This window comes from Dromiciops gliroides, chromosome 3, assembly GCF_019393635.1.
Source record: "Dromiciops gliroides isolate mDroGli1 chromosome 3, mDroGli1.pri, whole genome shotgun sequence".
In the NCBI taxonomy this organism is placed as follows: domain Eukaryota; kingdom Metazoa; phylum Chordata; class Mammalia; order Microbiotheria; family Microbiotheriidae; genus Dromiciops; species Dromiciops gliroides.
In genome coordinates, this window is record NC_057863.1 from 510660173 (window position 1) to 510687744 (window position 27572).

At 37.3% G+C, this 27572-nt stretch overlaps 1 protein-coding gene across 2 annotated transcripts in view; it reads right to left on the reverse strand.

Moving 5' to 3' along the window:
* SLC36A4 (solute carrier family 36 member 4) overlaps nucleotides 1–27058 on the reverse strand; it is a 63085-nt gene extending 36027 nt beyond the window's left edge. The window contains exons 1-2 of one of the 2 annotated variants that reach the window (XM_043995246.1): nucleotides 26893–27058; nucleotides 2639–2762 (exon numbers count right to left, since the gene is read on the reverse strand). In XM_043995246.1, coding sequence (XP_043851181.1) covers nucleotides 2639–2762; nucleotides 26893–26941 — 173 coding nt within the window. In that variant the 5' untranslated portion in view covers nucleotides 26942–27058. Of the gene's footprint in view, nucleotides 1–2638; nucleotides 2763–26590; nucleotides 26657–26892 lie in introns of those variants that run through there. The other variant, XM_043995247.1, reaches the window with a different exon arrangement.
* Between the last annotated feature and the right edge of the window lie 514 nt (nucleotides 27059–27572).

A 27572-nucleotide genomic window follows, 5' to 3' on the forward strand; every position in this document is an offset into this window, starting at 1 on the left:
GGGGATGGGTGGATCAAGTGAGGATTTTTTTGAGGATGGCAGTGGAGGGAATGAGCATATGTGTGGGAAGTAGGAAAGTAGCCAGTAGAAACTGAAGATACGACAGGAGGGAGTGGGGATGATAGAAGAAACAATATGCTGGAGAAGACAGGATGGAATGGGATCATTTGTTCATTTAGAAGAGTTTGCCTTGGCAAAGAGAAGAACCACTTTCCTTCAGGAGACGGGGTAAAGGCAGAAGTAATAGCAGAAGACATCTGGGAGATACAAGCTGATATGAGTTGAGGAGGAGGGGAGAAGAGGAAGTTCTTCTTCAGTGGTCTCCATTTGTTCAGTGGAATATTAGGCAAGGTTCTCAGTTGAGAGAGAATAGAATAAACACATATAAACACAAAGTAATTAAATACGAGGTAGCACTAGCAGTTGGTGAGGGAAGAAGGGGAATTGGGAAAGGACTCTTGAGCTATATACTGCAAGAAGATAGGGATTACATGAGGCATAAGAAGACCAAAATGACATTTTGATGTTGGAGTCAGTGTACAGTGTGTTTGGCCATGGCTGATCATACCAATACAAGTTCAGAAGGCTCTACCACAGGTGAGGTACAAACAGTCTGAATGAACATTCAGGATGGAGATGTCTCTGAATTTACAAATCTTGAGTTTCTTTTAGGCTGCTTTTATTCTGCTTTGCTCATAGAGCAAAGCACCTTCTTTGATGGGGGCATGCCATATTGGGAGGTCCTGTGACAGTGTCTCCCACGTCTCATAATCAATTCTAAAGTTCTTTAGAGAGACCTTGAGAGTGTCTTTGTATTGCTTCTTCTGACCACCATGTGAGGACCTGCCTTACATAAGTTCTCCATAAAACAGTCTTGTAGGTAAACATACGTTTGGCATTCAAACCATGTGGCCAGTGCATCAGAGCCAAGCTCTCTATAGTAGAGTTTGAATGATTAGCAGTTCAGCTGAAGAAAGAACCTCGGTGACCAGTACTTTATCTTGTCAAGTGATCTGCAGAATTTCTTAAGACAATTCAAATGGAAGCAGTTCAATTTTCTGGCAGAGCACTGATAGATTGTCCAGATTTCATAAGCAAACAACAGTGAAGTTAGCACAACATTTCTGTAAACCTTCAGTTTAGCAGATGGACCAATAACTTTTCTCTCCCATACTCTCCTTCACAGTCTCCCAAACACTGAGCTAGTTCTGGCTATGCATGCATTAACTTCATCATCTTTATGGGCATCCCTGGAAAGTATAGTGTCAAGATAAATGAACTTATCCACAACATTCAAAATTTTTCCATTTGCTGTAACTGATGGTTCCACATAAGGATGGTGTAATGCTGGGTGGTAGAAAAACCTATGTTTTCTTGGTATTAATTGTTTGGCCAAAATTAGCACAAGAACAGATCCGTATCTTGATGCATCTTAGCCTCAGAGGCTTCACTGAGTACACAATCATCTGCAAACAAAAAGTCACTTACTAACTCTCCCTACACTTTAATCTTGGCTTATAACCTTTTCAAGTTAAATAATTTATCATTAGTGTGGTAGTTCACCTTAATGCCATTTTCATTCTTCTGGAAAGCATTTGACAACATGACTGAAAGCATCATGCTAAAAAGCATAGGAGAGGGGCAGCTAGGTGGCGCAGTGGATAGAGCACCGGCCCTGGAGTCGGGAGTACCCGAGTTCAAATCCGACCTCAGACGCTTAACACTAGCTAGCTGTGTGACCCTGGGCAAGTCACTTAACCCCAATTGCCTCACTAAAAAAAAAAAAAAAAAAAAGCATAGGAGAATACACACAGCCCTGCTTCACTCCACTGGTGACTGTGAAAGAAATCATCCATTATCCAGAACCCATGCAAGTATGCCACCATGAAACTGGAGCATAATATAATGAACTTCTCCAACAATAATTTTTAAAAATCATTGTAAAGTTTAATTAATTTGTAACAAGTTGGAAAAAAAGATTGGGTTAGTGCCTTTAATTGTGGCATGTAAAGAATGGTGAGTATAAGGGGCAGCTAGGTGGCACAGTGGATAAAGCACCAGCCTTGGATTCAGGAGGACCTGAGTTCAAATCTGGATTCAGACGCTTGACACTTACTAGCTGTGTGACAACAACAACAACAACAACAAGAATGGTGAGTATAAAGAACTGAAAAATGCAAAGAAATATAAGACTCACATGAAATAATACAGAACGAAAAAAGAGATCCAAAAAATATACACATCAATTATATCCATGTATAAAAGGACAACAATAAACTGAAACAAAACTACTGTCAACAAAAAAGGACTGAATACAAACTTGTTAAAGTGAAAAGTACACTTTTCTTTTCTTTTAACAAACAGTAAATTATGAAAGTGTAAGAGTGCAGAAGTCAAATTCATTTTTTATGTTGTTTTCCTAAAGTGTTTTCAGGATGTTCTGATGATTTTTGTGTGCTTCATCAGTTTGTCTGATGTGGCAAAACCAAATTTATCAATAAAAATAATGCAAATGTAATTGCTATAATTGCTCAATCATTAACTTCTATTTAAAGAATTCTTCCAAATCAATTTGAAGCATAAAAAGTAAAAAAATCAAGTAAGATACAAAGAAAGGTCTTTAAAATACCATACTTACGAAATGCCATCTTGACCATCAATTTGGTAATGTTTCTGAACAGGCAATAGTTCATGTTCATGCTCCTCATCAGATGTACCATCTAAATTTTGTTCATCTATCAAAGGCTTCATTACTTCCATATCTATGAGACAAAAACAAAGTATTTTAGCAACAGAATGAACACTAGCAAGTTTATAATGAACATTAGGAAACCTGAATTCTAATTCTACTTCTTTTAGTAATTTGCCAAATTGCTCAGGTCAAATAAAACTTAAAAAAAAAAAAAAACTAGAAACCAGCTTATTTAAGTTAAAGGACACATTCTTCCTTTTTGTTAACAAATATTATCCCCCCAAAATAGAAAGTGACATGTAGCATCAGCTACAACCATACTTTTAAGTGGTTTTGCTTAACTCTTATAGGGAATGTTCTTTGGGGTAGAGCAGGGGTTATTTGTTGGAATGAGTCTACTTGGTCAAAAGTAATCAACATAATCTTAACATATAAACGAGTTAAGTAAAATATGAATAAAGTAAGAATTGAGTTTGTTCAGCAACTCATGTCACTCATCCCACTTAAAGTAAATAAGATGTTCTGATACCTTAGTTAGATAAAAGTCTTAAATAATCAAATCTAGTAATGTTCATAGGAAGAGTATTACAATTTGCTGAGGAAAAATAGTCATTCCTTTTGAATAGTCTAAGAATTTAAAAACCAGTTCTGAACCCAACTTATTCTAGGATCTGGTGGAGACATAGATTCCAATGAGTGGCAAACGAGGAGATAGCATTCCAGGTAACTCTCCACCCCACACCACCAACTTGAGTCATTTGGGGAGTGTACAAAAAATTAATTGTTAATAAGTATAACTAACCTGGAAAATTATAGTTTTGGATTTATTAAAAATTATAAGTATATATGAAAAATTATAGGTTTAGAAAAATTATAATTGGGCTGTAAGTCCCTTCGTGGTTGCCATTCAAATGTAGAAATATTTTATTAACTAGGGCTAATTTGGGGGCTAATCTGACTGGGGTACTAATCTGGGGACTTTTGACTATTTGTGACCACTATTAATTTAATGTGGGCCATTTATAAAGTTCCACCACACTGCTCCCAATATTGATAAACAAAAAATTAAGAAGCCTCTTAACTAAATAATCCAAGCAGAGTTTATTTATGAGATACTAGTTAAATTAAGAATACAAGGAAATAAAATGTACAACCTGACTGCATTGCAGCACTTCTCTTTCCACTGCATCTCTTTGGAACTTCTTGAATATAATATGGGCCTTGGCCGTGCTTGCCTTAGGGCACTCAGGTACTTTATTCTAACTCTGAGAGCCTTTCACTTTGTAAATCCCCCTGCTTCTAACTTTCCTCTCCTTACTGCCACTACTGAACCCGTGTTTCTCTCTCACCAACCTTCTGTCTGTCTGCTCTGTCAGTCTGCCCTTCGGCCTCTCTTTTCCCTGCTCCTAGTCCTTCTCGTCTTCTCCTGCGTCCTTGTAGCCCCGTCTCTAGTCTGCTGCACTCCAACCTTTCTAATCTCATCAGCCGCTGCTTGACCTCTTCTCTGCCTCATCTCGTCTGTCTGAACCGCTCCATCCTTGCCCCCCTGAGTCTAACTCCCAGGTCTATATATACCTTTTCTTCTCTCCACTCAAATCTTGGGGCTTCCTGCACCCCTACAGACCAAACTAATCCGCCAGCCAGGGCTGCGGCTGGTGTGTGTGTGTGTGTGGGGGGGTGCGCTCCAGCCTCACATGCCTCAGCACAGGCTATCCAGGATCTTTTAGATAGCTCCGCTCAGGTTGGAGGGAGCTGGGGGCTTCTTCTCCCCAGCTGTCTGACCTGCGTCTTGCACAGCCCACGGGGCTTTCTGGCTCAACTGAAGCAGAGGGGGAGGGGCAACAGCACCTCCCACACAGAAGAGACCCTGAGGGCCTAAGGCTTTCTAATCTCAGCCTAAAGGTAGGGTCCCCAAATCAAAATAAATTTCCACAGGAGAAAACAGCACGTTTGCCTTGCCTTAATCTCCTTTCCCCTCTCCAATGAAAAGAGCAACTCATGAACTTCAGAGGTCTAGAGGTCTTTCCATCTTCCCATCTATATCCTAACAGCATTGACAGCTATAACTTCTTTGGGAGCAAAAGATAAGATGAATGCAGATCCTTATCTTCACAAAGAATCCAGCAAAGAAATTACATCACGTCTAAAGGAACTTATTGAACACCTCATAAAGGGGAGAAAAGAACTCCCAGCAACCACAAGCTGTGAATTATTCCTTTACTACATGTGTAAGTAAGCTTGGACTTACTTTTACCTTGTTTCCATGTGTACACTAAGAGTGTGGCAGGAGTGGGAGCTATTTTGTATCAACTGCTCTAATAGTACCACTTTAATACTTTTTTTCTAAAAACTACTTAAGGGTGGCTGATTACATTGATACTTAATAATCATGGTGAGGAGTGTGCTGGTAGGGGGTTGTAAGCTATAGCATTAGATAATACAAATGATAATACTTAATCAGGCAAGCAACCAACAAATATTCATTAAGTGCCTACTATATGCCAAGCAATATGCTAGTGATTAGCACTGGGGATACAATATAAAGAATGAAACAATCCTCACTCACAAGGAACTTACATGACAATGTATAAAACAATGAAGACATATTAAAGTATGTACAACAGAAATATCAAGTGAATAAATATAAAATAAATATGAGATAGTTTGGGAGTGAGGGCACTAACAACTGTGGGAATCAGAAAAGGCTTCATGTAGAACATGGCACTTGGCTCCATCTCAAAGGAAGAGAGAAACTCTATGTATGAGAGGTAAATGATGCAGTGCATTCCGGGCATGGAGGACAAAGCATAAAGGCATGGAGAATAGGAGATAGAATTTAATTTGTGAGGAACAGAAAGATCAGTTTAACTGGAGTACAGACTGTTGGAGGGGAAGTAATGCATAATAAGTTGGCAAGAGGTTGGGCCCAGGTTGGGAAGAGCCTTAAATGCTAAACCAGAAAGTTCCGTATTTGATTCTGTAGGCAATAGAAAGTCACTGGGGTGGACTAAGTAGATGAGTCACGATGTTAGATCTGTGCTTAAAACGTAGAGTGGATTGAAGTAGGGAAGCTGTTGCAATCATGACTAGGTGAGACATGAAAAGGACCTGAACAGAGGCGACAGCTGTATGAGTAGAGAGAAGGGGTACAATGTTGTGGAAAAAAAGAAACATCAAACTTGTCAAATAATTAGGTATGTGGGTGAGAGAAAGTGACAAGTTAAGGATAATGCTATATCACAAAACTTGGAAACTTGTAAGGATGGTGGTACTTTCAACAAAAATAGAGCAATTTGGAAGAGAGAAGGGATTTGGGGGAAAGAAAATAAGTTCTGTTTTGGGCAAGTTGCATTTGAAAGTAAGGACATCAAAGTTGAAATATCTAGTTGGAAATACAGAACTAAAACTCAGAAGATAGACATGTATATAAGATAAATATGTATAGGCAAATATACACATAATGTATATAACACATATGTGTATGATGTATATATATGTGCACACATGCACATACATACATACATGAAAACAAGTTAATTTTACAGGGAAAAGGACTCTAATATCTAGAGATAGAACCTGGCAAGATTTGCTCTAAAAATGTTATGTGAACATTGATTTGAAGGAAGGAAATCACTCTAAAAGATGAAAGTGAGGTTTGAGAGCATTAAAAGGAGATAGTCAGCACAAAGGTATAATGGAAGATTAAGCATCATGTGTAAGACACAGCAAGAAAGCCAGTTTGGCTACACTATAGTGTGTGGGAAGAAGAATATATAATGAAGTTAGAAAGGTAAGGCTGGGGCCAGTTTGTGAGAGTTGTTTAAAGTTCAGCAGGAGTTTATATTTGATCCTAGAGGCGATGGGGAGGCAGTGGAATTTACTAAGTATTTAACCCTCTTTGGGTCTCACTCTCCTTACCCATAATAGGAGTTAGATGAATTTATGATATCTCCAAGTTTCATACAACTGGAGGATATTGTGATTCTCAGTTGTTGTTTTATTTTATGGAGATAATGGGGGGGGAGATTTGCTAGTAATAATGTCTTATACAAGCTTTTCAGAGTCAAAATTTTGACAGCATTTATTATTATATATATATATGAATGGATGTGTGTGTGTATATATATATATATATATATATATATATATGTATGTATGTATGCATATATAGTCCAGGCCAAATTTAGTATGGGGAGTTAATTGGGCAGCTCGTCATAATATTAGGGTTCAGAAAATAATGGGGAACCTCTATGTCCAGAGTTTCCCCTTCTCCAAACTGCCTCTTTTCCAGTTATGTCTCCCAGACTAATAAGAAAAGAGATTAACAACCTCTTTTCCACAAACAAATCAGGTTTTATTAATAGTAACAAAATTTACAACACAGGTGGAATTAATAAAGCCAGGTAAAATGAGAAAGGGGATAGAGATAGTTAGAATCTAATTCTCCAGGGTAAAAAGCCCCCCAGGTACCTCGAATAAGCTCTACTTCCTCAGCTACTCAGAACAGCTTGGGTCTGGCAAAAACTAACTCAAACACTAAACTTGTTTCCAGCTCAGCTGGCTTAACAAGCCAGCCCTGCTGGAAGGAACACAAACTCACCACCACCTGGAATCTGCAGTTCCAAGGAGAATTAGCTTTGCAGTGTCTCCTGGTTAGGTCCGAAGATCAAACACACACCAGTGCCTCTCTCTCCCAAACTTCTTCCTCTGTCTCTCCCTGAGAGTCTCTCTCTCCTTTCCTGCCTCTCTCACAGGCAGGGTGGTTCTATATCAATGCTGAGTCTCCAATTGGTCCAACAAACCACCTGAGCTGCCCCCATTATAATTTGGTCAGGCCCATGTGGGCATAGGGGAACTCCTAAATGGAGCTTAGGTACTTTAGTTTGATACTTTGACTCAATAAATGTTCTTTGTGTTGTTTGTTCCATAATCCCTTAAAGTACACACCCATCTTCTCTTAGGTTTTTAAAGGTTGCATCTTTTCAGTCTGACCATAATGAAGCAAAGATGGGGTTATAAAAACTCCAAATCACAATTAATTCCTTATGTTAAGGGCTAAAATTCTAGCTAAACTGTCTAAAATATCTAATGAGTGGTCACCAATATAAGCTTTAGCAAGAGTTAGACTTTTAGGCATTTATTAAGGAGAATAAGAATTTGATAAAGAGAGAAAAAGGCCTAGATTCCTATCTATTAAAGGGAGAGCATTTCTAGCTCCGCTCTCCACCAGAGTCCAAAGGCCCGAGCGTGACTGAGCGCTAGTCTCTTCCTTCTTCCTCCCACTAGCCTGCGTCACTTCCTGACGCCAAAGAAAAGACTCCTGGTCTTGTCCTCAAAGACCTTCGCTTCATGGGCGGAACTCTTCTACAGTAAGTCTCCAGCAGGTGGCGTCATTCCAATCGTTACACTTACAATATTCAATATTACAGTAAAAAGTATGAACATGCTCATCAGGATATTATTAGATTTCTTCATGTTGCCAATTAAGTCTTTAACTTAATGGTTGCTATGACTAATGGATACTTCTTCATAAGAAGCTCTTAATGCATCGAACATATATTGAGATTGATATGAGAAAGTGCTTATTCAATAGTTCCAAAGACTAACTGGGAACATTATGTCATTTTGATGAACTACTAGAAATTACCAGTTTAAATTCGAGATGTATAATTCAACCTTGAGGAGTTAAACTGCAATTCACATGGCTATGGATAACTTGACTAGACATCAGGCTTTTAGAAGCCTAACTTTAGAACTTATGATTTCTGGTCCAAATAACTCTAGAACTTGTGTTCATTTATTAATCCAGGTTTGAGTTTTTTAGGGTATTTTTTGGGGGCAATGAGGGTTAAGCAACTTTCCCAGGGTCACACAGCTAGTAAGTGTCATGTGTCTGAGGGCAGATTTGAACTTAGATCGTACTGAATCCAGGGCTGGTGATTTATCCACTGAACCACCTAGCTGCCCCTGATCCAGTTTTATTTCACATTTTCCCTTCATACATGTTACTTTTCAGCTAAATTAGACTGTTGATTTGCTTTTCCCTACTGGATTAATTTTATTTTTTTTCTTCTAGGGCTATTGTTAAATAAACAAAATCTTGTCATTTTAAAACACAGCTTCTAAGGCATATGACTTTGCAACAAAACAAGATCTGTATTCCTTACATATTTTAACTTACTATTTGCAGAGGTAATAAATCTTTCTGTGTAATTACCATGAAAAGAAACCAAATGATCCTGTCCATCAAGCTGAGAGAAACTTGTATAAGAAATAGGTATTTGAAAGTCTAACTAGTCTAAATAGTAAGGTACTAGTAAGTGAATAAGAAGTGTTAAAAATGCATTTCTTAATTGTTTTGCTCATCATTAATGATTTAGAAATATTTTATTCTGAACTTAAATATCAAATAAAATGGCTATTCTTATATACATAGAAGCAGAGAAAAAGAACATTGCAAATGAAACTGTAGATATCTATTATGTAGATCTTACTTTTCCTTTTAAGTTTATATATTCAACCTGTAGTTTACAAAGCTGTCCTACTTATTTGTACTTTTTTCCTAGCCTGTCTTTTGCTCTCTTCTCTGAATTTTCTAAAGGCACCTCAATGAACCTCTGTCCTTTGTTTTCTTCCTTTCTCTTTTTCTTCCTTTTCTCTTAATTTTTTTCTTTTCTTCTTCTTTTTTTTTTGGGGGGGGGGGGCTACCCTATCCCTCTTCTCCAGCTTCTTCCACCTTCATTAGAAAAAAAGAAAAAAAAGGAAAACAAAGCCCCCATAATAAATTTGCAAATTCAAGCAAAACAAATTTCCACATTGACTGTGTTTGGAAATTATGTTTTATTTGCTATCTTGAGTCCATCAACTGTCAAGAGATGGATAGTATGTGCATCTCAGTCCTTTGGAATCATGGTTAGTCATAGATCTAAAAGGTTATCTTCTTCCTTGACCCTCTAATTTCTTTACGTTATCACTTTTTATTTTTATGTCATTTATCCATTTAGAGCTTATTTTGGCAAATATAAGATGATGATCTAAACTTAATTTCTTTCATACTGCTATCTAGTTTCAAACAATTGAGGGAAGGGCAGTGAAGTAGGAGGGGGGATCAAATAGTAAGTCCTTTATTCCAGCAGATGGCGTTGTTTGGTTTATTAAACGCAATAAAATTCATTGAACTGCAAGGAGAAGTGGTAAAACTACTGATGGGATTTCAATGTATTCTTTTCAGACTTGGACAGATCTAAGAAATGATAAAAATGAAATGTTAAAGACCTAAATAGACCTTTGGCTTGTCTTTCGTGTTTATTTTCTTCTATATGTGTGTACCTAATCTGTTCCACTGATCAGCCTATTTTTTAACCAGTATCAAATCATTTTGATGAGCACTGCTTTATTAATGTGGTAAAAATTACGCCAGTTTTTGAAGGACCACCCTTTCGGGGAGGAGACCGTGACGAAAGATCAGAGGCTCCTTTAACTTACTAGTCTGGGAGATAAATAAGGGAAAGGTTAAAAGGGGAGGTTAATGCTCTAGTATCCAATTTTAAATCTCACATTGTACAAGTCGAGATCTGATATCACTAGTCCCCTTTTTTCCATATTTTTCATCATTTCTCAAAATTCTTACACTTTTGCTTCTCCAGATGAATTTCATTATTGTTCTCTAGCTCTATAAAGTAATCATTTGGTATTTTAACTTTATGGCACTGAATAATTATTTTATAAGATATCTTCATTTTAATCTTCCTAATATGTTATTAGAGTCTATTTGTTGAATATATTTTGATTCACTATTTCATTAAGGACACTGGTCTACAGTCTTCTTTCTCTTTGTCTGTCTCTTGTTTTGGTATCATAGAAACAATTTAAAAGACTCCTTTCTTTTCCTATTTTTATACCTGATGTATTATTTGACTTGTCTTTGGAAGGCTAGATAAAATTCACTTTCAAATTTATATGGTCCTAGAGAGTTTTTTTCTTTGAGAGTTCATTTGTGGCTTGTTCAGTTTCTTTTTCTGATACTGAGTTGTTTAATTTCTCTATTTCTTCTTCTGTTAATCTGGGTATTTGTATCTTGGTAAGCATTCAACCATTTCATCTACGTTATCAGTTTTTTCAGCATATAATTAGGCAAAATATTTTCCATTAGTTTTCTTTATTTTATTTTCAAGTGTTTTGAAATCTTTTATTTTTTAAAAGAACAATATGGTTTTCTTCTTTTTAAAATAAGAGTAGCCAAAATACAAAGAAGATATAGATTAGGGATTCTTAATTGGGAATTTGAACTTTTTTCTTTTCAAAATTCTGACAATTATATTTCAGTATAATTGCTTTCCTTCATAATCCTATATATTTTATTTTATACATTTAAAAATATCATTCTAAGAAGGGACACATAGAGTTCACCAGACTGTCAAAGGATTCCATCACACAAAAAAGGCTAAGAAACCCTGCTCTAGAAGAATCCCTACCAGCCCAATCAAAATCAGAAGCAGCCTCCATAACTATACAACCAGTCCTCCAGATATGGCAGGGATGTGGGAGCAAAATCTGTTTCTGCTTTTTCAAAACTTTTTTTGGATAAAAATACCATGCTCTCCATTACCAGTAGAAATTTAAATACAACTTTATGTTTTTGATATATTAAAAATTAATTTAGAAAAACATGATTCTAGACAAAATTAGAATGAGGAATTTTTAATTTTTCATGTATAGGAACCTTTTAATTAAGACACTAATAGACAGGAATCTGATTCTATTAAGAACATGAGAGCAGATTAGTTAAGAAATCCCCTGTCCCTAACAACTCAGTTTTAAATTTCATTTTTGTGTTATTACAAATTTATGTAAATATGGTGATGTATATTTGTGGTTAATTGTCTTTATTTGTTCCTTATTTGTTATTTGTTTAAGGTATATTAATCAAGCTATTGTTACCAATCTTATTTTTTAAAGGCAATTCTGTTCATAATCTACCATCATCCTTCTCTTCAAAATTTCACAAATGAGTCTGTTGTTGTTATTCTTTTTTTACCCAATCTTTGGTTTCCATAGTATAGGGAATTCCCATTAATGAAACTCCCTCTATTTTTTTTTAACAGGGCAATGAGGGTAAGTGACTTGCCCAGGGTAACACAGCTAGTAAGTTTTAAGTGTCTGAGGCTGGATTTGAACGAAGGTCCTCCTGAATCCAGGGCTGGTGCTTTATCCACTACACCATCTAGCTGCCCACTCCCTCTATTAATACAGATTAGTGACTGCTTTGCAAATTAAGAGTTTAGAGAACTGCCTGAGATACTGAGAGGTGAAGTTATCTGGGGTCACAGAATCTTTTACAAATTCAAAATAGATGTTACCCTTGGCTGCCATCTCTCTGTCCTTGGCTACTTAGGTCCAGTGTTTGCTGATTAAGCAACTTTTAAGCTCTTTCAATTTCCTTACTATTGTTCCTGACTGACATTGATTTAACATCTGTATTAAATTTTTGCATTGGGATCAATAATTTTTCCATGTATATCCATCTTAAGACTAATGATTTATTTGGGTCAATTTGAAATAATTTTAATTGTATTCCAAAACTCTTTTTTCTTATTTTTATTCTTACTCCTGACAGTACTAATTTTTATCATTACTTTAATGAGGCGGTCTGCCTGTGTACATAAATTTTCAAGTCAGAAATTATTTCAACATCAAGAATGAGCTGATCAATTTCATTTTTTGTGGAATTATTCAGTGTTCACAATGTCTAGCACTCCAATTCTTCTCTCCAAAAAAAGTATTAATAAGTCTTCTATGTAGTCTAAAAGAATTTGGCTTCATTTATTCCTTATTCCTGAGTCAAATTTTCCAACATGGTTTTAGCTGTCTGTACCTAGTCTGACCTTTTTATTAAAGTCACCAAGTATGATACTATAATGTCATTTTAAGTTATAAGGCTTTATATTATGGGTCATAGAATTTTCCTACATTTTTAATAAACAGTGCATAAGCTAAAATTATTTTCAAGATTTTTTTTGCAAATACTTATTAATAGTCCTAAAAGATGACCAACTATCCCATGAAATGGCTTTTTTGTTGTGCTTGGATAATCAGGAGTTCCTTTTTTCCCCTCTTTAACTGTACTTCCTTCTTCTGGTTTCAATTATAGCAAAAGCATCAACATTAATAATAAAATGTATTATTAATATAATTCAGTTCCCCCAACAGTATATGTTTCTTTGGTCATTAGGTTTAGACCACACGTTTAAGTTATCAATAGCTAACTTAAAATTTGTAAATAGTCTAGAAAATATAATTCTTAGCCCACTTGGCCACAAATGCCACCATCACTGATGGTGAAAGGGGCCTCATGAAGCTGAGGGCCATTTTGTATTTCTCCTTTTTTCACTGCGTCCCACAGTCCAGAATTCATCAGTAAATGACCAGCTTACTGGTGATGAGCATCTCCATGCTTAACAGGCTGAGCCTTGGGAATAAAAAAACCCCTCAGATTTCTGTAACTGTACTCAAAAATTTCCTAGGTAAATGCTATCAGAGATTGCATTATGTTAGCAAGGCCTAAGAACCCAGGTTCACTTCCAAAAAATGAAGACTCTGAGGAGGACTCTGTGATACCAAGTACCTGAAGAAATCAGAAAGGTTCATTACCATGATGACTAAAGATTGATGATTTATAAATCATAATAACTCATAAAAATATATATACTAAGACAATGAAGGGCTGTGATATGTGTTGGGGGAGGAACTACTCACTCTGGTGAAATTATAATTTCTTTAAATATTACAGTAATTATTAGGTATATTTTATTCATATGAACCCCAAAGTCTACCTCTCTTTTTCTCCAAATGTTCCTGGTTCTGCTTCCTGGGACTAAGGAAAACAAATCTAAATTTTCTTCCACCATAACCCTTCAATTATTTGAAGATAGCTATTGTATCTCCTGTTAAGTCTTCTTTTCTTCTGGCTAAAGAATACTAATACCTTCAATTACAATTTTACCCCCAGGGCAATGAGGGTTAAGTGACTTGCCCAAGGTCACACAGCTAGTAAGTGTCAAGTGTCTGAGATCAAATTTGAATTCAGGTCCTCCTGAATCCAGGGTCGGCAATTTGTCCACTGAGCCACCTAGCTGCCCCCAATTACTTCTTAAATAAAATGAACTCTAACAGTTGCCTAATCCAGTGGTCTCAAAACTTTTTTTTTGTGCATTTCTATCACTAGAAAATGGGGTAGGGCTGCACATATGTTCAATTAATATATGTATAATTAGGGATTGTACCTGTGATTTCATTGGCATGAACTACCAAATGAGAAAACTCCTTCTGGCATTGCAGATCAGTACCTTCTCTGGAACTCTGAATCTCAAGAAGGTTGTCTAGAGGTAAAGTGATTTACCATCAGAGACATGAGCTAAACCCTGGGGCTTTCTGACTCCAAAGTCAGCTCTCTCTCTACAGTAGCCTGTTATCCACATTACCTCTGTGCTTCTTTACTAATCTATTATGTACATTAAAATAATTTTAAAACGTATACACAGTAGTAATAAATATGAAATAAATATTTGTAAATTCCATTTTTATTTACCATCTGTAACTTAATAGTATTTTTAATGAGAACAATGCAATTAAATGTGTTTCATTTTTTTTTTATTTTGGTTTAACATTTTGTTAAATGAAGTCTGGTTCTAAGTTCAAATTATGTCAATACTTACTTTCAATGGTTGTCATCATGGCTTAAAAAGATACCTCCCAGGGGCAGCTAGGTGTCAAAGTGGATAGAGCACTGGCCCTGGAGTCAGGAGGACCTGAGTTCAAATTTGACCTCAGACACTTAACACTTACTAGCTGTGTGACCCTGGGCAAGTCACTTAACCTCAACTGCCTCACCAAAAAAAAAAAAAAAAAAAGATACCTCCCAAAGGTCTTTAAATCTAGATGGAAGGATAGTATTGGGTTTATTTACTGAATCATTATACTTAATTTTAAATCTCACCCACCACATATTGGGGTATATGGGGTGTTCAGAAGGACTAGTACCTCTGGTGTAAGCCCTTTTCAAGGGATGCTCATCTACCTTTGGTGTCCTCCTGATACACCCAACTTTCACCTGTGGCCCCAAGAAGCTGTAGCATGCACAATGGCCATACTCCAGTAAATTGTTGAGGATTAACTGACAGGCCTCAAACCTGTTGGTGAGTTAGGAAGATGTGTACCCCAAGCATGTGAAGATTTTTCCCACTTTAATAGGTAGATGAGAACACTTTGTTCCAAAAGCCATGAAGGTGGCTGAAGCAGGTGTTATAGAGCGCTTAGACCTTGGTCAGGCATTAAAGACTCCAGGGTCACCACTGCATCCCAAGCCATCATCTTGACTTTTGTCCTGCCACTGGACTTTGGTATCAGCCTCTGAAACAACGAGTGAAGCTGATGACTTCGTGGGACTCTGCCTCACTTAAATCCAATTCACACATGAGTCAAGACATAATTCTGTGATGACATTTGATCCTCTTCAAAAATGAAGGACAAACAACAAGTAAATTTCCATCTTCCCTTAAGTCAACTGTTTTTACAAACTAATTGGAAGGTGTTATGTTTTTCTAGGTGCAACAAATGGGTTTAAAACCTGCTGAAATTTTTTGGGGGGTGATTAAGCAGATTAGAAAATGTTTCCAGGTTTTAAGCATGAAAATATTACAGTTTGTTTCTTTTAAAAAGTGACATATTTTCAGCAACAAAAGCAAATAATTAGGAATAGTGTCCAGATAGCCTTTTTGCAAAATGCTCTCCATATGCAATGTTTCTTTCAAAAATCAGCTTTCTCATTTGTTGTTATTGTTAAAATGTCACCTTCACATTAAAAGGATAAATTAAATATGTTTATGTGTGGTAGAAAAGTCACTCCCCATCTCATTGCAGAGTATTGTAAAGACTGCATTTTTAAGGGTCTTGTTTTTATATAAATTAACCACATCAGTGACAACCTGGGGCACTTGGGGCACTTCTGGCTTCCCCTTCTTTACTGCAGTGGCCTGCCTCTGAGGAATAAATCTATTGCCAGAAATGTTGCTATCTCTATAATCACGAATTTTAAAAAAACTCTATTTTTTATTTAATAAATATTATATATAATATTTAATATATATAATATATAATAATTATTTTAAAAAACTCTAATTACCACACTATTGTTCCATTAGTGGCTATACTTAAAACAATAAAAACACTATTCTTACCAAAAGTCATATATCATTGAGAACATTTCCATGGTAAAACATCTTTCCTTTAATGTCTCATAAAAAGGAACTTCTTCATGTAATTCATTATTGAGATAAAATCTAGCAAATACCATAAGCTGAAATATTTTAGAAACATCTGTACTTTCACAAACTGTACAGCAAGCCTCCCACACCATGTAATTTGTTGGAAAACACTTTCCTTCAAATCTTCAGCAATGTTTTTTTAATTTGTCTTTTCAACAGTATTTCTGACAAAGGAATACATTTTAATTTATCACTCAATTGTTTTCAATAACTTATTTTGGTCATTTTTACTTCAGCAGAAACAAGGCTTTCTTCAGTGGTGTATAGCTTTTTGTCTTTCACTATTAAGAAACCTCAGAAGAGGTTTTTAAACACTTATTAAGTTAGTGAATTTTGTAAAATACTAGAGAAACAGGTCATTAGACATCACTGAAAAAAACCACACAGGTCTTTCTAACACATTCTGAATCCTTGATAATTAAATGTGTTTCTAATTATGATATCTGGATACTATCAGTAGCCAACATGTCAAAGAGCAATACTACTACTCCTACTTTTAATAGGTAACATTTCTAACAGGGTAACCCAGACTAACCTCATTTTCTTTTTTGATAGGTTATGATAGATGAGGGGGGTGCTGCAAGCACAGTTTATCTACTTTGGTAAATCATTTGAAGCCTCTAATGATATTTGGGGGACAGAGAAGGGAAGGGGAAAGAGATAAGGCTTTGAGGACAGTACAATTAAGTTGATTCAAGATGATTCGACATTAATGGTGAGACCCAAAGAATAATCATTAGTAGTTCCTGAAACTTGTAAAGTCTTTGGTTAAGTGCAAAAAGAATCCACTCCTGGCACTGAGCTGATTAACATTTTTATCCATGATAAGTATAAAATCTGCAGATGTCACAAACCAGGAAGGCAAAGCTCATATGACAATCAGGATTTTAAAAGATCAACTGATGAGCCCTGTTAAGGGCTAAAATTCTAGCTAGTCTGTCTAAAATATCTAATGAGTGGTCGCCAATAAATTATAAGCTTTAGCAAGAGTTAGACTTTTAAGCATTTATTAAGGAGAATAAGAATTTGGTAAAGAGAGAGAAAAAGGCCTAGATTTCTATCTATTAAAGGGAGAGCACATTTCTAGCTCCCTTCTCCACCAGAGTCCAGAGGAAAAGAGAGCGAGACTGAGCGCCAGTCTCTTCCTTCCTCCTCCCACTAGCCCGCGTCACTTCCTGACTCCTGGTCTTGCCCTCAAAGACCTTCCCTTCATGGGCAGAACTCCTCTACAGTAAGTATCCAGCAGGTGGCGTTATTCCAATCGTTACAGTCCCCCCTGTTGTTCCTCAAGAAACAAAATGTTTCCTTGACGGAACAGTAAAAACAATATGATAACTATTGCTAACTAATAATATGTGAACAACAATATAGAAAAGGAAGAGAGGGGCGATTTTTTTTGTCCTCATGAACCGACGCTTTGACATTAGTCTTGCAAAGGGAGGGCCTCTGCAGAGAATACATGTTACAGATGGTGTATATTATAACAGAAAGAGAAAAAAAAAACAACAAAAACAAATCAAAACTGTTCATTTAAAGTCTCTGAAAGTCTTTTCTCAGATGTCCTCTAGGTGTAGTCGTGGAATGGAAGTCTTTTCAGGGGTTGAGGTATGGATGCTGGTAATCAGCCAGGAAATTTCCTACAAAATTGAGCTTAACACAACTTTAAAATAGCTTTGTCAATAATAAAATCAAACAATGAAAGTTCTCAAAAACATGTCTAAGGGAATACAGAATCTTAGTTGTTACACATGAAACATATAATAAAACAAAAATTGAAACATTCTTTAAAATTATAATATTACTATAGTCCCCCCCTTATGGAGGGTAATTGAGAAGACAATTGCTGCAATATTAATTATTAAAAATAATTTTTTATCTTTGTTTCATCACTTTTTGCATCATCTGCCTAATTATCCTCATGCCATTATGAGAAATTTAAAAATCTAATATAATTGGTAACAGGTGTCAAGGCCAAATTCAACACTGTATTTATCATGACACCTGAGATAATTATGGGGGTTACCATAAAAGAACAGAGAAATGATGGGATATGAGCATTCCCACACTTGAGCAATATATACTGTCCATGCAGTATGCCAGGCTTAAAATAGGTGGATGGAATATATGTCCATGCCACCGAACATATTGGAGGAAACTGAGTCAGACTTAATCAGATGCATGGGATTGAGATGTCCATGGCATCAGGCATATAGGAGGGAGCATAGAAGCCAGGTGTAGAAGTGAGATGGGTGGGATCAATACTTCCAGCCATCTGTACAATATTGTGGGGAAAAATAAAATAAAATATTAAACCAAGAGAATCCAACCTCAACATTTGTCAAAAGCCGTTCCCTCGGCCATACCTTGACTTCATGCATGTCTCCCCTCATGTGACAGTTCAGTGTCTGCTCTTGCATGTATTCCTCTTGTGATTGGATGGCATCTTGGCCAACTGGCATCTGATAACTCAGAATAAAGGCAATTAATGTCTTAAATGATAAGTTCCCATAATCCAAGTCTCATATGTATTTAAAAATTGAGGATAATAAATGATTGCAAAAAATGTGAATACATCTTGACTCAGAACACAATATATAATTATGCAACAATTTCAAATAATACCCCTTTTTTAAAAACTTAGTATACAATTACTTTTGTGAAAAATCTGAATATATTTAAATACAAGTTAAAGCACAACAGAATCTCAAAGAAAACTTTTTTTTTAAAAAGAAAACTTTTACAAATGTTCCCCTCTTTTTTTTTTTTTTTTTTGGAATATGCTTATCAAAAATAATACTTCTAGAATCAATTTACACTTGCCATGGCAAACAATTTGCCAGGGAAATGCTTTAAAGAGTTTGATCAAATAATCAGTTGAGAAAAAATAACAAAAACAAACAACTCAGAATATGGGAGCACAATACTCCTAGAATTAACATTGTATTATGAAATCAAAACCATCTTGCAATTTTTTCAAAATTAGATAAATGAATAGAAGAAAATACACATGGAACAATAAAAGACAATGAAATTCAAACTAGGGAAATCTAAATGAATATGAACTTAATATTAATGAGTCTTATAAAATATAAACTTGATCACAACTATAAAAAGCTTTTACAAATATTCTCCTTGTTTTAAAAACTAAGTATAAGACACAATCTCAAAAGCCTGAAAATCTCTATGAAAATAAACCCATACCATTAATTTCAAAATGTATATATAATAGCATAGAAATCCTATGTAACCTCTGAACTGACATTAATACTCTGAGTGAATTCAGAACACTTTTGATTCCGATATCTAAAATCCCCAATACTCATATCAATACCTTGCTGCTTACTTCTACATTTCTGTAAAATATATACCCTTCCATGGCAAAAGAAGCAGAGTCTTGAACTATGTTGATTGTCATTCTTATTCAGCTTAAGTTTTTCTTCTTTAACCCCTCTATATTGTCTGTCGGGCTTTTCACCATACAAACGCTTTATAAGATTACTAATTAAAGACAAAAGCAGGTTAGCAAAATTATGAACAAATCGAGCATATCTGGAATTTAAAGGGTTTTCTAAAGTTGTCTCAGAAGCACAGCCAGGCTGGGGAAGGGCTGAGCCTGAAGCTGCAAATGTAGTTAGAGAAAGTTGCGCATGAGCATTAGATTTCTGGACTTCCCAGGCCAGGGAAGCAATGGGCTTGGCCATGGGAGGAGTAGAGGGTGGGGTCTGGAGAGGAGGGGAGGGACCAGAGCAATTTGAATCAGACTTGATTTTGAACTCAGGCCTGGATTCCTCTTCCCCCACTTTGCCTCCAGGTGCTAGGGGATTAAAAGCTTCAAGAGGGTGGGTCATTGCCTCCAGGCATGCAAAATTAGAGCAACAATTAGTGTTAGAACTGGGAAAAGCTGCAGGAATCTCTTCAGGTTTCTCTGAAAAAGCATGGTTGGGAGAGGGAGAGATATTTCCTTGTGTGAGTAAGTTGCTGGCTCTTTTAACAAAAATAAAAAGAAAAATAGAAAATCCACAAAGACAAAGCATTAACATGATCTTATCTCCCATTTGTCTGGTTAAACAGACTAAAATCAAAAATAGGGTAATTAGGGAGTTTAAAAGTTCCATTCGAAAAAATTTAAAGGGAAAACACAGCCAGTGCGCCAGTACTTAGCAGTTAAAGGGAGAGGGAGGGGAAATTTCTTACCCAACCAGAAGATCAGAAGACTGAGGGTTAGCTTTCCTCTTCGTGGTCAGCCATCTGTTAAGGGCTAAAATTCTAGCTAGTCTGTCTAAAATATCTAATGAGTGGTCGCCAATAAATTATAAGCTTTAGCAAGAGTTAGACTTTTAAGCATTTATTAAGGAGAATAAGAATTTGGTAAAGAGAGAGAAAAAGGCCTAGATTTCTATCTATTAAAGGGAGAGCACATTTCTAGCTCCCTTCTCCACCAGAGTCCAGAGGAAAAGAGAGCGAGACTGAGCGCCAGTCTCTTCCTTCCTCCTCCCACTAGCCCGCGTCACTTCCTGACTCCTGGTCTTGCCCTCAAAGACCTTCCCTTCATGGGCAGAACTCCTCTACAGTAAGTATCCAGCAGGTGGCGTTATTCCAATCGTTACAGCCCATAAGGCCAAATCTAGTAAGGTTAAAATTTAACAGAAATAAATGAAAAGTCACTTGGATTCCACCACCCCCCAAAAAAATCTATTTTGCAATTTCAAGACAGGAAAGGCATGATTAGAAAGTAACTGGAAAATGACCTGTTAGATTTAGTGTACTGCAAGCTCAATATATGGCAGCCATGGGATATGGCAGTCACCAAAGAGAATGTAATTAAAGAGAATGTAATTACAGCGTTCAGGAATATATAGGTGACAGGCCCAATGTGCTCTACCCTGGTCAGACCACATCTCAAGTAGTACTTGTTTTTTTAGTTCTGAGTGACATATTTTAGGATGAATATTGATAAGATGGAGAGCATACAGAGTGCAACAATAAGGATGGTGAAGGGTCCTGAGATTATTCCATAATATTTATGGATTAAAGAGTATGGAGATGATTGGCCTGAAGAAGAGAAGATGGGGAAAGGGGACATGATAGCTACCTTCACGTATTTCCAAATATCTGAAGGACTACTATATAAAGGAGTAGACACATTTGTTTTGCTTGTCCCAAAGGACAGAACTAGGAGAAACATCTTGGAGCTTCAAAGAGGCAAATTTAGACTTGCTGTAAGGAAAACCTTCCAAACGTTTAGAACTACCCCCAAAGTAGAATGGGCTGCCTCATACGGTAGTGGGTTTCCCTTTACTGGGGATTTTTTGGCAAAGGCTGGATGGTCACCTCTTGGGGATATTGTAGAAGGGATACTTATTCTGATATGAAATTGGCCTAAAACGGCTTCTGAGATCCTTTTCAGTTCTCAGATTCTATGATACTATGATTTAGTTTCTCCCACACCATCCCCACACGGATAAATCATGGATTCCATCTAATTCCCTTGACAACTTGACATCTAGCCTTTATTTGATAACTATTTCCATTTTTCCAATTAACTTTATATACAATGATTTTTTGATCTGGGATGTCAATGAAATTTAACAGTCTTTTTTCCACTCATCATCTTCTCAGTCCCTTAATCATGGCATTCTTCCAACAGTCTTTCTTTTGTCCTCTACTCTTCTCTCTTTACACCATTTCCCTTGGACATCTCATTCCTTCTTATGTTTCAACTACCTCCTCTATAGAGGTAATTCCTGAAGCAAATCAAGTGGAGCAGTGGATACAGGGTGGGACCTTGAGGCAAGAAGACCAGTATTAAAATCTAGTCTCAGACATTTACTACTTATGTGATGCTGGACAAGTTACTCATCATCTGCTTCAATTTCCTCATCTATAAAATAGGGAAGAGTACACCTACCTCCCAGAGTTATGAAGATAAAATGAGATATGTATAAAGTCATGTAAATGTTAAAGCACTATATAAATTCTGGCTATGCTCTTCATTATTATCATCATCTATGTCTCCAGCCCTTACTTCTAATATGAGATTTTTAACTTCAGCTTCTATCAAAGATCCCCATTTGGATGACTCACTAGCACCTCAAGCTCAATATTTCCAAAGCGAACCTTATTACCTTCCTCAAAACCTACTCCTTGATCTGACTTCACTATTTCTTGCACAACTCAAGCAGTTTGCCACATTATTAATCTTGGTGTTATCTTTAACCTTTCCCTCCTTTGACTACTCATATCTAATTAGTTACTTAAGCCTACATGATTAAGAAGAAAGCAAATTAAAAAGGAAGGGGAAAGGAGAAAACAGCTTGATACCACAGAGAAAAGCTGGTGCAATTTATGAAGCATAGCAATAGAGGCTAATTTTAATGAGAATAATATCCAAGAAGAATGTCAGTAACAAAATCCCTCTACTCAGATGTCTATATACAAAAGTACAAATATTAGACATCATAGACTAGAGAAAATGAGAGTAATGAGCAAATCTGATCTCACAGGTATACTGAATATCAGAGGAATAGAACTCATGACCAGAATATGACTCTGAAAGGGCATATGTTATTCAACAGGAAGTGAATAGAATAGTATTCATGGAATAGTATTCTATTTTTAAAAGATATACTCATGAGGAAATCCTGAACTTCAGTGTAGAAACATGGCAAAGTGCCCTTGGGTCAGAATCAATGGAAGAGAAAGAGAAGAATCCTCTTAAAAGCATTTAAGAATGAAACTGGAAAGACAACAGACAGACAAAAATGGAGAAAAAGTCTTTTAAAGGGTTATATAAGCATCTCTTTTCATCAAGGAGACCAGAGTAACCACATTTGACTCTTACCATTATAGCTCTAGATAAACTTAAAGGGAAAGTAGAAATGGCACTGAAGAAAACAAATATGAGAAAAGCAGTTGGATTAGATAAAGAATATATAGAGGAGGTCCATGCTGTTGGTGATATAACTTAAAAGGCAATAAGACAACAATTTTCAAGGTATCTGAAGGAGAAGATACCACAAGCACAGAGAAAAAATTCTGACTTTATACTGCTAAAACAGATAACTAAGAGAACATCAATAGATGTTAACCCATCTATCTGTCCATCAATATAAAGTTTTTAAAAGAAAAATCTACACATGTAACAAAGGCATTATTGATAAGAGCATTAGAAGGGAACAGGGAGACTTTAATAGGGGATATTCCACAGGAGACTTACCCTAACAACTGATTTGATCTCACTGAGATTATTGTTTGCCTTTTTAAAAAGAACATATAATTTAGTAGAGCAAACTATCATCTTATAGGTTCCTCCAACAAGGTGTCCTCCCCATTCATATATTAAAATTATACACAACTGAGCAGCTAGGGGGCACAGTGGATAAAGCACCAGCCCTGGATTCAGGAGGTCCTGAGTTCAAATTCGACCTCAGATACTTGACACTTACTAGCTGTGTGACCCTGGGCAAGTCACTTAACTCTCATTGTCCCGCAAAAAAATAAAATAAAATTATACAATACACAATTCCCTGAAATAAATAACAGAAGATATGCTTATATACTTACCCTTTGATCATTAATATTAAGTGAAGAATAAATGAGTTATATGCTCCCTAAATTCACCACTGTCACGTAGGAGATCTAATGACATTGTAGTGATTACATCAAGCCCTGGAAAATTGTAGGGTTTCCTAATTGAGATCCACAGTTACTCAAAACACTTAGCCTAACAATCCACATGGAAAAAAACAAGTGCATGAAGAATATATAGTGCCCAGACTATAATAGGCAATTGAAAGGACAACCTGTAGAGCTTTTCCAACTGTATGTCTTAAACAGTGTAAATGAACCTGGGCCAATTATTGAAGAGGAAGAGGAAAGTAGGCTAGATTACCCTTGAGGAACTGATGAAGGAAGGAAGGAAGGAAGGAAGGAAGGAAGGAAGGAAGGAAGGAAGGAAGGAAGGAAGGAAGGAAGGAAGGAAGGAAGGAAGGAAGGAAGGAAGGAAGGAAGGAAGGAAGGAAGGAAGGAAGGAAGGAAGGAAGGAAGGAGGAAAGGAAGGAAGGAAGGAAGGAAGGAAGGAAGGAAGGAAGGAAGGAAGGAAGGAAGGAAGGAAGGAAGGAAGGAAGGAAGGAAGGAAGGAAGGAAGGAAGGAGGAAAGGAAGGAAGGAAGGAAGGAAGGAAGGAAGGAAGGAAGGAAGGAAGGAAGGAAGGAAGGAAGGAAGGAAGGAAGGAAGGAAGGAAGGAAGGAAGGAAGGACTAACCGCAAGATTCTCCTTGAAACAAAGAGCCATCTTTTTAACACCAGTATCATGTCAGTGTTGTATAGCTGTGAGTAATGGAAGATAAAAGACTGAAGAAATAAAATGTAAAATAATCACCCAAAGCATATGAAAGAAGCACAGGGAAGGTGTGATCAGGTTGTAACACATTACAAAGAACTATAAAGGAAAAGAGTTTAAAGGCTATCATCAAAGAAATATCAGCAAAAAAAGGCCATAAGCTGGTCACACAGCAAGTGAGGCTCATGCATTCTACTAGTACCTTTGCAATGTCAAGAAAAGCAAGGAAGGCCCTCAACACTGTGGATGGACTTTCTGTGGCAACTTTACAGGAGGGTATAGATAAGACTCACATACAATAGGCAGGTAGAAATGGATGGACTGTGATCCATTATCACTAGAAAATCACACTGTTAAAATCACATCCTTTCAAAGGGTTCAAAGACAGAATAAGTAGGGTCCATAGGTATAATATCCTGCACAAGTCCACACAAAATGGATGAGAAGCTCCCAAGAATTAAATTCTCAAGACAGGAGCAGAATTTATTATAACAGAGAAAAAGTAGAGCTGCCTAAAGAGAATGGGGTAAATGCACAGAGAATTAATTAACCTAGACTTTTAAAAGACATTTGCAGAAGATGGAAACAAGCAAGTAAATGAGGATAAATACAAAAGAGAAGTATAGTCCTATAAGAATGGCATCAAAAGCTGAGAATGAACTGAAGTTGGTGATGAATAGCTAAGTATAACACAAAGGAGAATCAAAGATGAAATAGAATGATAATATATAGTGAGAAGGCTGAATTGTTTAGCTCTATTTTGCTTTTAGGGCAGGTAGGCTATATAGTTAATAGCTGGGCCTGGAGTCAGGAAGACCTGAGTTTGAACTGGAGTCTCAGACACTTACTAGCTGTGTGACCCTGGGCAAGTCACTTAACTTGTTTGCCTCAGTTTCCTCACCTGTAAAATGAACTGAAGAAGCAAATGGTAAACTACTCCAGTATCTTTGCCAAGTAAACCCCAAAGGGAGTCTTGAAGAGTCAGACACAACTGAACAACAACAAAAATGGTTTACAAAGTCCATTCTCATTTTATTTTGTGGCTGGGAGGATTCATTTAAAATTGTTTCCAGCATATTTAACTTTTCCATAACATTATGATATAGATGAAAATCACAATCATTTATCCTCATTTTCCAAAGCACGATAAAGAAAAATCGTTTGTAAAGAAAACATAATTCAGGTGTTAGTAGAAGCTGCAATGGAAACCTGATCACTAAGCCCAATTCTCAAACCAGTGAAATATGAAGTAGATAAACCCTACTTATCACTATATATCATAATCCTAAAATGAAAGAATTAATTTATATATCTTATTTATAAAATGTTTTATTACTTTTAATTAAGATAAAAGGATTTTATAAGACATGTCCCTGTTCTATTTCCTTAAAGGTATAATTAATTAAATGAGATCATTGTCCAAGTGTTTAGTTAACACAGTGCCTGGCACACACATATAAATATAAATATAAATATAAATATAAATATAAATATAAATATAAATATAAATATAAATATAAATATAAATATAAATATATATATATATAAATAGATGTCAGCTACTATTGTTATTATCCACGATGCACTAAATAGATTTCTTTAATCTACTGTATTTGGCAAGGTAACCTGCTATTTAACTACAAAGAATTGATGCTTAGTTTTTCTTTTTAACAGCTATGAGTTCCAGCCCTATCAAAGGCTCCCTAACAGCACAAGTCAGTCCACTCTGCCCCACTCCACGTACAAACACACTTTAAAAAAAAAACACAACAACAACACTTCGTGTATTCACTCAGTCTCTGGGAGGTAGGAAAATGGGCAGTTTTTTACAGAGGATCTGCAGATGGCAAAGCAAAATTCAAAAAGAAAAACGGTGGCTTCTTTCAAAGCCTCATCCGATGAAATGGGATCTTAGACAAGCTTTTTTGCCTCGGTTTAAAACAAAACAAAACAAAACAAAACAAAACCCCGGCTACATTCTGGTGGCAGCTGTTTACCACGGCCAAGTGCACGGCCTTCAGCAAACAAACGGCCCCAGTCCCACCCGGCACCCGGAGTTCAAGTTCATCCCTGCCGGGGACAAAAAATGGGCTGGGGGTGCTTTTTATCTTTTCACACCCAATCTCCGTCTTCCCCGAACAACTCCGGCCTCCCTTCTCACCAAAGGCCAGAAAACGAAGCCGGGTGGGAAGGAGAGGACGGCGGGGAGCGAGCCACACCTCCATCTGCCTCCCTACCTCTGGTCCGCCCGAGCCTCAGCCCCGGTCCAGGGCAGCCGGCGCATCCTCCTCCAGGTCCTCCCCACCTCCCGCTCTCTCTCTCCGCCCACCCTTCCACCTCCCACCCCCGCTTCCGCGGGTAGTAGGTTCCTAAGAGGCCTCCATAGATCCCCAAGGGAGGTACCACTAGGAAGAAGCGAGGGGGGTAACCTAAAACAATGGCGCCCCCCCCCCCCAGGGCCTCGCCTCGTCTCGCCTCCGCCCCCGGCACGCGCCGTCCTCCCGGGAACAGCAAAATTGCCGCCCCCGCAGGCACCCACCTAGTTCTTCCTCCACCAACCGGGACGACGCCGGCGCCTCCGCTTCCATCTCTCTTTGGTCTCCAGGACGCCGTCACCCCTGCCGTCTGCTCTTCCGCCACGGTGGAGCCTGAAGCCTAAGTCTGGCGAGAGGGTTCCTCTTGCGGGGATGAGGAGAGCCTTCCTCCCCTCCTCCCTCTCGCCGGCTACTGAGCATGCCCAGATCGGACGGTTCTCTGCCACCCGGGAGGAATTCCAGGCCGAGGATTCCACAGCTCCGGGCTTTTCCTGCAGCTGGTTACTGGGGTGGGGAGGGCAGGCCGTGGGATGTGGGCGAGGACAGGAGCATCTCTTCCTGACTCAATCTGGGAAGGGTGGAAGGGGAATGCCTGGTGGATACAAAAATAGTAACAACAGCTTCCCTGCTTTGAGGTCATCATCTTAGGGACTCCCTCGTCCCGTCCCCCGTCCCACTCACACCCCAATATAATTCCATCCTATGGAATTTTTGTCGACACTTTCCCATTCAAACTCAGTAGAGGGAGGCCTAATGATGCCCAAGGAAGGGCAGGGCCCAAATTAGCATCACAACAGCTTTGCAATTTACTAGCTGTAATCTTGAACAAAGCATTTAAACCTTTTAAAGCTTTGTTGTGCCCAGTGTGCCCCCAAAGTCCCTTCCAATCCATAGACCTTCCTTG